General features: G+C 29.8%; 1 protein-coding gene across 23 annotated transcripts in view; it reads left to right on the top strand.

The window, feature by feature from the left end:
• Positions 1-14,095, top strand: part of LOC139516163 (dedicator of cytokinesis protein 3-like) — a 126,373-nt gene that overhangs the window by 56,692 nt on the left and 55,586 nt on the right. For 5 of the 23 annotated variants that reach the window (XM_071306072.1, XM_071306162.1, XM_071306249.1 and 2 more), the window contains 8 exons: positions 542-675; positions 1,329-1,358; positions 3,548-3,673; positions 4,390-4,533; positions 8,952-9,068; positions 10,929-11,027; positions 11,770-11,864; positions 12,388-12,466. In XM_071306072.1, the coding sequence (XP_071162173.1) occupies positions 542-675; positions 1,329-1,358; positions 3,548-3,673; positions 4,390-4,533; positions 8,952-9,068; positions 10,929-11,027; positions 11,770-11,864; positions 12,388-12,466 (824 nt within the window). The remainder of the gene's footprint in view (positions 1-541; positions 676-1,328; positions 1,359-3,547; positions 3,674-4,389; positions 4,534-8,951; positions 9,069-10,928; positions 11,028-11,769; positions 11,865-12,387; positions 12,467-14,095) is intronic. The other 18 variants (XM_071306226.1, XM_071306153.1, XM_071306234.1 and 15 more) reach the window with 7 other exon arrangements.

Raw genomic sequence — 14,095 nt, 5'->3', positions numbered from 1 at the left:
TATAAGAGTTACGCCCCTTTGAACTTATTTGCTTAATGTACTACTGCAACAGTTTGTCATCGCAACTCCTCTGAAACTACACAACAGAATTTCAGTAAACCTTTTTAGATAATAAGGACATACTATGTAGACGTGCATATCGACAGGAAATTATGATTCAATTTTTTTTTCTAGGAGTTACGCCCCTTTGAACTTATTTGCTTCAATGTACTTCTGCAACAGTTTGTCATCTCAACTCCTCTGAAACCACACAACAGAATTTCATGAAATTTTGTAGATAATAAGGACATACTATGTTGATGTGCATATTGACAGGAAATTATTATTCAATATTTTTTCTTATACAATTTTTTTTTCTTACACTTATTTAATTTCTCCAATGACAATGTGGGGACGTGGGGTATGTGAGCGTACTCACTAAGGTTCTTTAATTACAAGTGCAGAATGCTTTATATCATTCTTCCTATAATTGGTAATATTGAGCTGATAAAGATTATAATTTTATTTGCTTTTGTCTAAATTGGAAATGTTATATTTTCAGAATCTCGGAGTACTTTGTTATCCTTATGTTTGAACCATATAAAGGCATGTCTGATAGAGCGATATTTTCTCGATATACAGATAGCTACTTCAATACTTGGAGATATTCTGGAGATTTTTTTTAACTTGAAAGAGGTACAATTATTATTTAATACTAGATTACACATCAGCTTTATTAGAGTTGACCATATAAAGATTTTGTACTACACAATCAAATATTGGTAACTATTTTAAACTTCAATGAAAAAAAAGTTTTTGACTATACTATTTCTGTAAAAGTATGCTATTGATTAAAAATCATTAAGATAGAATTTAAGTCATGGTCAACATTTTCAAATTCTATTCTTAAATGTAAAATATTTGTATGACATAAGCATTCGATTTTTAGTTTTGTTTGAAGCTTTATGTATAGTTTCAGAAAAATGCTTTTTGGCATGCTTGGTGGGGGATGTTCTTAAATGATACAAATGACATCAGTTCAAGAAATGCGAAAAATTCCAATAGCTAAAAGATTATTTCACAAATTTGTTCCCTTAAAGTAGTAACAAAACAAAAATACAGATTAATAAGCACATGAACAATGTCAAATGTCTTAACTCAGGCTTGTTAACTGTATTTAGATACTGTGGAATCATTAACAATCGTGTGGGAAACACACATTTATCATCTTGTATTCGAAATTTATCAAAACCACAAAATTTAATATTCACGAAATTACAATTTTTATTCAATCCATAAAAATATATGAATCCAGAGTAAGTAATATTTGATATAATTGTGAATTTAAGACCAAAAGATTATGTCCTCCACATGTTCAGGTAAGTACTCAGTCCTATAACCTATCGTTGTTGTAAACATGTATTCATTTTGTGTGCATTTCGTTAACATTAGAATCAATCTGCATATAATTTTTTAAAAAAAAAGGTTCTCTAGCGCTAGTTTTGCAGGGAGATGATCTTTGATCATGAGGTCCCTTCCCATTCTTTGTTTTCATGCTAAAATGCTTTTGCTTTAAATATATGCTTTAATGTACAGTATTTGCTGGCTAGCTAATTATTATTTTATTTTAACATAACATTATGTTAAAAAAGAAACATTTATAGTTGTATATGTTTGTCGTTGGAAGGTGTCTCCGAACAATATATTAAACATACTAACTAGATAAATTATATCAAGCCAGTGTACAGAATATACATTTCTACATATTGGAATAATCTGTTGTGTTGTTCTTAAACAGTTTTTGTCTGGCTTGTAATTTAAGTTGCTGATGGCAAGACATAGATATGCTATAAAAAAAGAAGATGTGGTATGATTGCCAATGAGACAACTGTCCACAAGAGACCAAAATGACACAGACATTAGCCACTATAGGTCACCATATGGCCTTCAACAATGAGCAAAACCCATACCGCATAGTCAGCTATAAAAGGCCCTGATAAGGCAATGTAAAACAATTTAAATGAGAAAACCAACGGCCTTATTTATATAAAAGAATGAACGAAAAACAAATATGTCACACATAAACAAATGACAACCACTGAATTACAGGCTCCTGACTTGGGACAGGCACATACATAAATAATATGGCGTGGTATTAAGTCAATTATATTATACGTATCAATGATGAGAACATGTTATTTGTGATATGAATATGAACCTTGATAAGTACTAGATAAATAAGGTGAGCCAGATTTTTAATGTGCTAGTTTACAAGGTAACAGTCTACAGGAAATCATGTCGCCCAACCCATACATTATTCTGGCACCAAGACAACCAGTCTGTGCTCTTACTTCTTAATGCTGCACACCTTGGTTGGTCGTTTATCTACATGTATATGTAATAGGTCAAGTATATTTATTCATTTGCAAAATTATACATAAGGTGTATGGGTACATACCTGGTAGACATTTGTTACTAGATAATTTGTTGTACATTTATTCAGTCACATATTTTTTTATGGATCAGTTGTTAAATTTCTGTAGTCGATACTGAACTAGTACATGTTTGTGCTTAGGGGCCAGCTGAAGCCTGACTCTGGTTGCAAGATTTTCTTACTGTGTTGAAGACCCATTGGTGGCCTTGCCTGTGATTGCTCTATGGTTGGGTCTTTGTCTCTTTTACACATTCCTCATTTCCATTCTCAATTTTAGGTTAAACCTTAAAAAAGTAGTCTAATAGACCTTATATCCAGTTCTTTATTAACCAAATGTTTTACATCTTATAGATATATCTGTAGTCTTTTATGGGATTGTCATTGCCTGTCATAGGTTAAATATATTCAGCCTTAATAATAAGATGCAAGATCTTAATTAGTTGTTAAAAAAATATCATTCTGTTATGAATTTTATAGGTTAGACATTTTGTGTGTCCATTTTGAAATAATTTTCAGCAACAGATATTCAAAGAACACTGTGTATTTCTTTGCCCCATTATGTTTTCTAGTCTGTGCGTCCATCCGTCCACCAGTCTGTCTGTCCCGCTTCAGGTCAAAGTTATTGGTTGAGGTAATTTTTGATGAAGTTGAAGTCCAATCAACTTGAAACTTATTGAACATGTTCCATATGATATCATCTTTCTAATTTTAATGCCAAATTAGAGGTTTTATCCCATTTTCATGGTCCACTGAACATAGAAAATGACAGTGCGGATTGGGCATCCGTGTACTTGGGGCACATTCTTGTTTGTTTTGATTGGAAGACCTTTTGACTATTTATACTTAATCAAGTATTTAATACCACGAGAAAAAAAATAACATAGAAACCAAATTAGTATCTTATTATTAAATCATACTATAGCCAAAAATTATGAAACTAATAGACAGAGTTCGTATATATAAAATATTAACAAAAATCAAGATCAAAAAATATTGAATCGGAAAATTGGATTTTTGAGATTTTTTTTCTGAAAATATGTAAAAGACAAACAGACTATTTTAATACCTTTCATAAGGATAGTATTAATCTTTAGCAATTTGTAGTCTTAATTTACATTGTTTCTGTGATTTCAGGTGAAGAGTATTTCCCAAGATATCAATACATTGGCTCTGTCCCTGTTTGAAGTACTTATACAGAGTATATCAAGGATAGCTGATGGAGAATTTACATCAAATCCACAAAGTTATCCTCAAGTCATGGTGAGTTGTCTCTCTTTACAGTATCAATTACTTTTCTTTGGCAATGGTGTCTCTGCTACAGTTATCTTTGAATTTTGTTTCTATCTTTTTTAGAAAATTGGAAAGGAATATTTTATAAAATTTGGAAAGGAATATTTTATAAAATTTGGAAAAGAATATTTTGTAAAATTTGGAAAGGAATATTTTATAAAATTTGGAAAGGGTTATGTTACAGATATTGATAAGTTTGCATGCAACATTGGGATGTTAAACATAAAGTAAAAATGAAGAAAAGTTAGGTGTGCTTTTTTTTGTGTTTTTGTTTATATATTATCAAATGTAAACATTTAGATTTAATATACCTTCCTATTTGTTTAGAATGCAATTGAAATCAGCGAAAAAAAATATCTTAAGAGTTGTCCCAAAATTATCCTTTCTCAAAAACCAATCAATTTATTTAACTGAAAAGAATTAATATGCTGCTACAAAATAAAAGATTTTTTTTTATAAATAAGAAATAGAAATATGGGTATTTTTGTATTTCTTCACTTTGAATGATGTTAACATCAAAATTGTTAACCCTATGATTATTTAATTTCTTTAAAAACAGAAATAATCCCACAACAACATGTTTATTTTTAAGTTAAAAAATATTCTAATATCTACAGTCGTTAACTTTTAACACTGTTTACATTTTGGTATTGAAATACATATGAAATTTATCTATTATTTATTAGCTTCGAAAGCCAACTATGTCAGAAAATAGTAGTCCATGTTCTACCTTGGATAGAAAAAGTAGACGAAGTCGAACTCTGTTTCAGGGAGTTAGTCGACCTTCTTCTGAAGTTATAACAACCAAAGATGATACACCTAAATTTCTTGTATGGTTTGAATTTAAATTACTATCCAGAAACTTTTGTATAACTCTGTCAGCTTTTGTCAACCTCTGAACATTGTTTGTTTCGCTATAATAATTATAATGCTGAATAATTAACTTTTCTTGTTCATCAACGTTTGATTTAAAACATTGTTCCTAAAACTTCTATCTTCTAACCCAACCCATCTGTTGTTGTGTCTTCACATGTTATATTTCTATAACAACAAAAATATTTTAAAGAAGAAATTGATGAGTTGAAAGTTATCTTGAATGTGAAAAAAAGGATATATTAATAATTTTCTCCTATCAGATTATGTTTTAACGTTTATTCTTCCTTTTTTATACGACCGCAAAAATTTTAATTTTTTGGTCGTATATTGCTATCACGTTGGCGTCGTCGTCGTCGTCCGAATACTTTTAGTTTTCGCACTCTAACTTTAGTAAAAGTGAATAGAAATCAATGAAATTTTAACACAAGGTTTATGACCACAAAAGGAAGGTTGGGATTGATTTTGGGAGTTTGGTCCCAACATTTTAGGAATTAGGGGCCAAAAAGGGCCCAAATAAGCATTTTCTTGGTTTTCGCACTATAACTTTAGTTTAAGTGAATAGAAATCTATGAAATTTTGACACAAGGTTTATGACCACAAAAGGAAGGTTGGGATTGATTTTGGGAGTTTTGGTTCCAACAGTTTAGGAATTAGGGGCCAAAAAGGGGCCCAAATAAGCATTATTCTTGGTTTTCGCATAATAACTTTAGTATAAGTAAATAGAAATCAATGAAATTTTAACACAAGGTTTATGACCACAAAAGGAAGGTTGGGATTGATTTTTGGAGTTGAGGTCACAACAGTTTATGAATTAGGGGCCAAAAAGGGGCCCAAATAAGCATTATTTTTGGTTTTTGCACCATAACTTTAGTATAAGTAAATAGAAATCTATGAAATTTAAACACAAGGTTTATGACCATAAAAGGAAGGTTGGGTTTTATTTTGGGAGTTTTGGTCCTAACAGTTAAGGAATAAGGGGCCCAAAGGGTCCAAAATTGAACTTTGTGTGATTTCATCAAAAATTGAATAATTGGGGTTCTTTGATATGCCGAATCTAACTATGTATGTAGATTCTTAATTTTTGGTCCCGTTTTCAAATTGGTCTACATTAAGGTCCAAAGGGTCCAAAATTAAACTTAGTTTGATTTTAACAAAAATTGAATCCTTGGGGTTCTTTGATATGCTGAATTTAAAAATGTACTTAGATTTTTAATTATTGGCCTAGTTTTCAAGTTGGTCCAAATGGGGGTCCAAAATTAAACTTTGTTTGATTTCATCAAAAATTGAATAAATGGGTTCTTTGATATGCCAAATCTAACTGTGTATGTAGATTCTTAATTTTTGGTCCAGTTTTCAAATTGGTCTACATTAAGGTCCAAAGGGTCCAAAATTAAATTAAGTTTGATTTTAACAAAAATTAAATTCTTGGGCTTATTTGATATGCTTTATCTAAATATGTACTTTGATTTTTGATTATGGGCCCAGTTTTCAAGTTGGTACAAATCAGGATTCCATATCAAGTATTGTACAATAGCAAGAAATTTTCAATTGCACAGTATTGCACAATAGCAAGAAATATCTAATTACACAATATTGTGCAATAGCAATTAATTTTCAATTGGAGTTATCTTTCTTTGTATAGAATAGTAGTTGATAATATATGTTGGAAATTTGCCAGACATGACTATAATGTCATTTTCTATTTTTATTTGCCAATAACTTTATGTAAATAACTTCATTGGAAATTTGCCAATATAAAATGTTGATGATGAAGCTTTTTTTCCTTATCTTACCTAAAATGTTTTTAGATAATGTATGTTGGACATTTGCCAGACATGACTATGATGTCATTTTCTATTTTTATTTGCCAATAACTTTATGTAAATAACTTCATTGGAAATTTGCCAATATAAAATGTTGCTGATGAAGTTTTTTTTATTGTTTTATACAATAAACAATGTATATTCACTTTTACTACCAACCAATCTTTACCATTCAGTGATAACAAGCACTTTATTTTACATTTTAATATTTTATGATGTATTTAAAAGAGTAGTTATTGTTGCAAACTCCATTAGAAATTTGAATTGATATCAGTTTTGGAGAAAGGGAAACGGGGATGTGAAAAAAAGGGGGGGGGTTTAAATTTTTCTCATTTCAGATTTCATAAATAAAAAGAAAATTTCTTCAAACATTTTTTTGAGAGGATTAATATTCAACAGCATAGTGAATTGCTCAAAGGCAAAAAAAAACTTTTAAGTTCATTAGACCACATTCATTCTGTGTCAGAAACCTATGCTGTATCAACTATTTAATTTTAGATTTAAAAAGTTTGAAGAAGAAATCTTTAATTGATTTGTAAAATCTTGACATTTGTTTTGTGTAAAAAAAAACCATGTAATGTCAAAAATTTGATCACAATCCAAATTCAGAGCTGTATCACGCTTGAATGTTTTGTCCATACTTGCCCCAACTGTTCAGGGTTCGACCTATGCGGTCGTATAAAGCTGCGCCCTGCGGAGCACCTGGTTAGTTAATGTTGCTTCTTGTTCTGAATTTGCTAGACAGTGTCTTATAAACTTTCTTCTCCTTAACATTTTCTTTTTTCAAGAAGAACACTCTTGACAAAAAACATTTTTATAATTTTTTTGTGATTTGGTTTCTATTGTTTATTTATATTCTGGATAGCCTAACTGATATACTGGATAACTTATTGAATTTAGTTTGATTCAGCCTTAGGTAGGGACTATTGGTATCTATTTCATTGTTTGCAGGCACTAGAATATTTGTCCAAAACTCTTAAAAAAGAGTTTGAGTATATGTCAGAAGAAGAAGGTCGCATGAACAAATGAATTGTTACTTTTGTTTTTTTTAAATGTAATATCAAGCAACTGTTTAGACATAAGAGAATGGTTGACTTTTGATTCTTAATTGAAAAAAATGTTAAATGTTAAAGTTTCTAATCAGTTTCATTTTTAGCTCAGCTGGCCCAAAAAAAAGGACTATTGCCAAAACTTGCCATCTGTGGTCCTTAAGGAGGCTCGCGGGTATAAGATTTTCAGAAAAAAAAATAAACATTAATTTTTCATTACAAATTTTATTTATTAACTTAAGTAGTTGTTACTTTTTCATATGGTACAAAAATCATTCCAAAAAATTAATTCGTGTTGGCCCCAGATGACTTTTAAAATGTAGATATCATTGATAAAGCTCCAAATTATCTCCCTTTGGTGCAAAAATGCCATTTTTTGGCATTAAAATTGAAATATCTTTTTTAACTCATCGGTGACCTATATTTTTTATTGTTGTTTTCGAATAAGCTGTACATAAACTAAATAATTGTAAAATTTAAGCGATTTTTGTAATTTAGTTCTTTTTTTATATCAATATTACCGCTATTTCTTCTATTAGTTCAACAGAAAAAAAGGACATTAACAAAAATGTATGCTTCTTTCGAAAGCAGATTGTGAGAGTAAATGAACGGTGACCCCATTTTTTTATTTCATTTTTCTATTAGGTATAAGATAAAGTTCATTTATAGAAAAATATAGAGAAATCCTATATTAAATAAAGAATTTGATTTAGACCCGCGAGCCCCCTTAATAAGATTTTATTACTATTGAAAATTTTACCTTTCTTTAATTTTGTCAATTTTTAATAGCATTTAGATGCCATCTATGTATTTTTATCTATCTGTCTTTAGCTCTGATATAATGATTTCTGGATGATAACTTGAGTTTTCATTGATCACAATTCTTACTTTATTGGACATTTCTGATATACATCTTACATAGTTTAAGATTAAGATTAATGTTGAACATAGTAACATTTTCTGTTTGGAAGTTATTCTCAATTAACATTCAAATTCTGAAAAATCACTTTTTTTCCCCTTACTCATAAAAACTTCTGTTACCTTAGGGTCAGCCTTGTTTTATTTGAATATCATCTTTTGTTACTAACTTATATGATCTGTGTAAAGCACACCTCATGACTTTGGTTATTATAAGAAAACTGGGAAAACAAATATTTATTCCTTAGAGAGATTTCAACAAGTTTATATTCCTATTATAAAGAATCCTTAAATACATCCAAATAAAGTAACATATGGGTAGATTATATTTTTTGATAAACATCAATAATGTGCATTGCATCTTTTTATCATAAAAGTTTTGTTGATTTGAAGGGTCTTTGAAAGTAATTTGAAAAGTTTGATACAGATACAGAACAAATAGACTACTTATTTGTCCTCAAACAGTTTAATGAAGGAATACATGAAATAGCTGATGTCAATAGCCTGAACAAGTTTAATATAATTTCCTGAATTAATAATATGTTGATATGTACCTTGACCTTTGAACTTTAACCTTTGAAGCCAGAAGAAGATAAAAGTAAGACATTGCCAGCTAAATCACCACGACGTTTAACCATACAACTGTTGCCATCACAGCTTCAAAGTCTACCATTTAATGATGATCCACAAGCATACTGTGTAAAACTTTTAAATATTCTGCATCTGCATGCAGATTAAATGCATGTTGGTGGCTTGTACTGATCTCAATGTGAGAAAGTTTAAATTGCAAAATCTCAAGTTGCCCCTGTTTTGTTTATTTTTCCAAAGTTTTCATGATGCCTTACAATAGTTACCTTTCTTTGTTTCATGGGTTATCCCTTCAAAAATCTTTATGAGAAAAAGTTTTTGTTTTTGTATAGAGAAATAGATTTTTTTTTGTTTCCATGCAAATTTTTGTAGATTAACCGAAAGATATTCAATTTATGTTTTATTTTAATTTTATAAAAGCATGAATGCTTTCATGCTATGTTGTGGATATATGCATTGTATATAATATATATGTATAATTTTATTTTATTTAAAAATTGAGAGTTATCTCCCTTCTACACTGAACAAAAGTGTCCATTTTATTAACTTGACATTTTGCATATAAACTGAGTAATTTAGAATGGCCAAAATTATATGACTGTCATGTCAGCATGTTCAAGAAAGAATAGTTTAGATGGTTAACTGGTTATGTAGAGGTTGGATGTCTTTTGAAGAATTAACGCAATTGATATTAACAAAATCTAAAGAACCTTATTAACAGGAGTTCATTTAAATATTAACAACTGTAACATATATTGATGATATTAACATGAGTTCTGAAATACTAATAGATCAGGGAGTGTATAATAGTATTGTTATTAAAAGGTGACATTTTAGGTATATATATTCGAAAAACCATCAAACCCTAGATAGTTTTGCACTAAACTTGTTATTGTGATGTATGCATGAATGCATCTTAAGATATTTTTTTAATAGGTGGTTTATTTTTGTCTGCATAGTAATTCATGGAAATTTCTGCATTAATTATCTTTTTCTAATTGTTGCTTCACTATGCCACTAGTAACAAAAGCAAGAAATGAAAGCATTTTTTTCTGTGTTTGTTTGCTGTAAGAATTTTCTTACCACTACACTGTCTTTCTCTGCAAACACACTGGCATGTTTAAAGCATAAGAGATTGCATTTGTGTTTTCTTTCCTGTCATGAAGCCAGAAATAGATATAATTTTTTACAGAAATGTGGTTGCAGAAAACACCTGCTGATAAGGTTTTGGACAAGGTTCATTTCAGAATAAGCGCTTAGGATAGATCTTTATATTGCTTAGCATTCATGCATTTCTACTTTCATATTTCTGCAGAATCATGGCAGTCAATAAAATCCATATTGACAACAATGAAAATGGGATGTTTTATTCCGTCAATTTAATTTATATTTACTGTGTGTTTTCTTTTGATGATGTTTAATTTAAAAAAAAAAAAAAAAAAAGGTTATACATGTTTTATTCTTTTCATTAAGTGTTGTATAATATGTTTTAAAATTTTGACTCTCATATTTTTCTTTAAGATAATGTTGTCTTTCTGTGTCACTTTTCCTTATTATCTGTTAAATGTAAGCCTCATTTATATTGGGGAAAAATTCTCTTAAAAATTAGTGAAATGAATAATATTTGCTGATCATCTTGAAATTATTGATAAAGTTAATAGTCAACCATTTTAGAAATGAAAACACAACATGCAGTTTTTTACTTTGCAAAAACTTTATCATAAAGATTTGAACTTTGAAAATGTTTTTTTTTTTTTTTCAATTTTAAATATATATTGCTAAAAAAAATAACTCAGTATACTTAGTGGAAAAACAAAACATCTAACATACCTGTATTAGGTATCGTAGTTTTGGTTTATTCTTATGAATTTTGAAATGCTATGGTGTATTTCTGCAATGTTTCCCTGGATAAGATAGGTATTTACTTGAAACAGATTGATCCATGTTTTTAAGTTATCTTTTGTATTGCAGGGTGAGATGGTAGCTTGTCTGACAGAACTTTTACGTCTGATGGAAGAAACTCATTATACAGCTGTGATACAGATCCATCCCAAAGGACCACCTTTAAAAGTAATACTCTAAGTCCATTATTATTTCATGGAGATCTTATGGGTGACAGCAGTAAAACCCATATTGATGGAACCCTATTATTTTGATGCAATAATACAACACAGCAACAGCCCTTTTCAAACAAAAATTGTATGCTTTAAATTAATTGTATGTTACCAAACTAAATGATTTATAACTAATATGTATGTAAGATACTTTATTGAAATAGGTACTGTTCCTTAAACCTTCTGCTTCAGAATTAACTTAGGATCCAGGAGTTGGTTTCACAAAAAACTTATGACTAAGATTGATTATAAGTCATGAACAATTCTGTATACTTATAATAAATCTTAAGTTAGTCGTAATGTTTTTTGCAAAATCGACTCATGTAGAGTTCGAAATTCTTACAGACACCATTTGTCATTATTAGATGTGTGAAATTGTTTAAATATATGTTTAAGAAATATCTCAAATCTTATTGTTTGAAACAAATTAGTTTTCTTGGCAGTACATAGAATTGTACTGTTTGTTGCTGTACTGTGTAGAACACTGTTGAGAGAGTGTCTCGTAGATTGAACATGCAATTTTCATTTTGATAAATTAAAATCCTGGCTCACAATTCAAAATGTAAGTCAATACTGGTAGTGGTCCAAATTGATGCATGTAAACAAAATAATTAAATCAATTAATTATTTTAAAAGTACTAAAAGTTACTAAAGAATTATCAGCACCATTTTTACTTAGTATGTACTTTCTTTTACAGGATTTCTTAACTCAGGTTTTACATACATTCCTAGAACTACTCAAACCAGAAATGTTATCAGCAGATTGGACCATAATGAGAATGGAGACCAACAAGTATGTATTTTTTTAGATCAGTGAATCCTCCCTTATTTACATACTGGGGCCTCAGTGGCTGAGTGGTTTATGTAGTTCTTCTACTGTAATCACTAGCCAGTCAACAATGAGGTTGTTAGTTCATACCATGAGTGCACTAGACTGTAATCTAAATTCACTGGGATTGTCAGTTTAACTTCACAAGATCTGTGGTTTTCTCTGAGCACTCTGGCTTCCTCCATCAATAAAAACTGACTGCCATGAAAAAGAACAATAGTGTTGAAAGTGGCGTCAAACACCAATCTTTTACATAGTTTATAGTATAGCCCAGATAATAACTCGTGTTTAGTTATCGAAACCATAGATAAGTTCAGAATAAATGAATTAAAATATATTTGATATATATATCTTTATATCGTACAATTTTTAAAGAAAATTACATATGTAATGAATATTTTGAGACATTTCTGACAGATAGCTTAATTTTCATGCAAATTAAAAATATCAATCAACAATCCTTCAAAATAATCAATTTGTTTTTCAGTGTGATATTTTCTGCTGTTGAATATTTCTCCCAAGCTTTAAAGAACCAGTTCCTTGAAGGAGAGTACTTTGACCAACATGTAAGTATGTCTATATGTTCTGTAATGTTGCGACTTTTAAAATCGTATTTCTTTACGACCTCTGACAAGTGTTTGAATTTTATTTGAAAAATACTGAGGACGCAAAATAAGCATTTGAAGATCACGATGCACTTAAATTAAATATGCAGAACACGTTGAACAAGGCACCTGTCTTGCACGACTGAACGTCAAATAAAAAATTAAAACACGTTGAACGTCAAATTGAAAACGCCGATCACGTTGTACGAAAATAACCCTTTACCTCCCTCTTCAAATTTTGACAAGCGTCACTAATCAGTGAAACTTTTTTCAAGCTACAAAATATCTGTGACTTTTACTTATCTCAAGATGACTGTTTGCAGCACCTGCGTTATCAATTCTTCTCTTGTTGGACTTTTTTTAAGGACTATTGATGATATGATAAGACACCATTATGACTTCATTTATGAAAGTCCTCAAAATTGTTGTTATTATTGCCTTATTTCTTATGCATGTGTTAACATTTTTTAATGATCGATTTCATTGCTGTTATATGGTTATTATGCTTTTCTGGCATCACAATTATATAAGGGAGTGTTGTTTAATTATTGAATATTATCAAAATAGGCAAAGGAAAAAGTTCTCTTTAGGCCAAATATGGCCTTGAATTTTATCTTTATCATAAAATTAAAATAGATCTATTAAGACTTGCTACTGGTTAACAAAATATTTTCATAAGAGTACATTCAAGTCTTCAAAGTCAGCACATTTTAGAAATATTGTCAAAAAACAACAATTTTGTGCATTTTTATTATGCCCCACCTACGATAGTAGAGGGGCATTATGTTTTCTGGTCTGTGCCTCCGTTCTTTCGTTTGTTCGTTCGTTTGTTCATCCGTTCGTCCGTTCGTCCCGCTTCAGGTTAAAGTTTTTGGTCAAGGTAGTTTTTGATGAAGTTGAAGTCGAATCAACTTGAAACTAAGTACACATGTTCCCCAAGATATCATCTTTCTAATTTTAATGCCAAATTAAAGTTTTGAACCCAATTTTACGGTCCACTGAACATAGAAAATGATAGTGCGAAGTTTAGATTTAAGTTTTGGTTAAAGTTTTTGGTTAAGGTAGTTTTTGATGAAGTTGAAGTCACATCAATTTGAAACTTAGTACACATGTTTCCTATGATATGATCTTTCTAATTTGAGTTCCAAATTAAAGTTTTGACCCCAATTTCAGGGTCAATTGAACATGAAAAATTATAGTGCGAGTGGGGCATCCTTGTACTATGGACACATTCTTGTTTTTAATCTAAAATCTTGAGGAAACCCTAGGATGCAAAGTTAGGATCTAAAATGCTGTGAAGTCAATTTTTTTATTAAAGTTGACATTAAAATACAAATGCTTACTTGAGGGGTCATTTCTTTATCATTTTTAATCTGAATTCCAAAAAAAGTACATTCTAGGTATTTTGAAGATATTTTGAATCAACAGTTATATTACAACTATTTATATGTGAAATTGGTACTATTTTGTCACATTAAAACAAACATAAAATTCTTATGGCCAATTTTAACCCTTTGTGAACTTACTCCTTTTCATCACATATTAACATGAAATTGTCCTGAATATTTTTATGCCCCACCTACGATAGTA

This window comes from Mytilus edulis, chromosome 1, assembly GCF_963676685.1.
Source record: "Mytilus edulis chromosome 1, xbMytEdul2.2, whole genome shotgun sequence".
Classification (NCBI taxonomy): Eukaryota; Metazoa; Mollusca; class Bivalvia; order Mytilida; family Mytilidae; genus Mytilus; species Mytilus edulis.
Note: the sequence above shows the minus strand (reverse complement) of the source record. Positions and strands in the feature narration are given on the sequence as shown.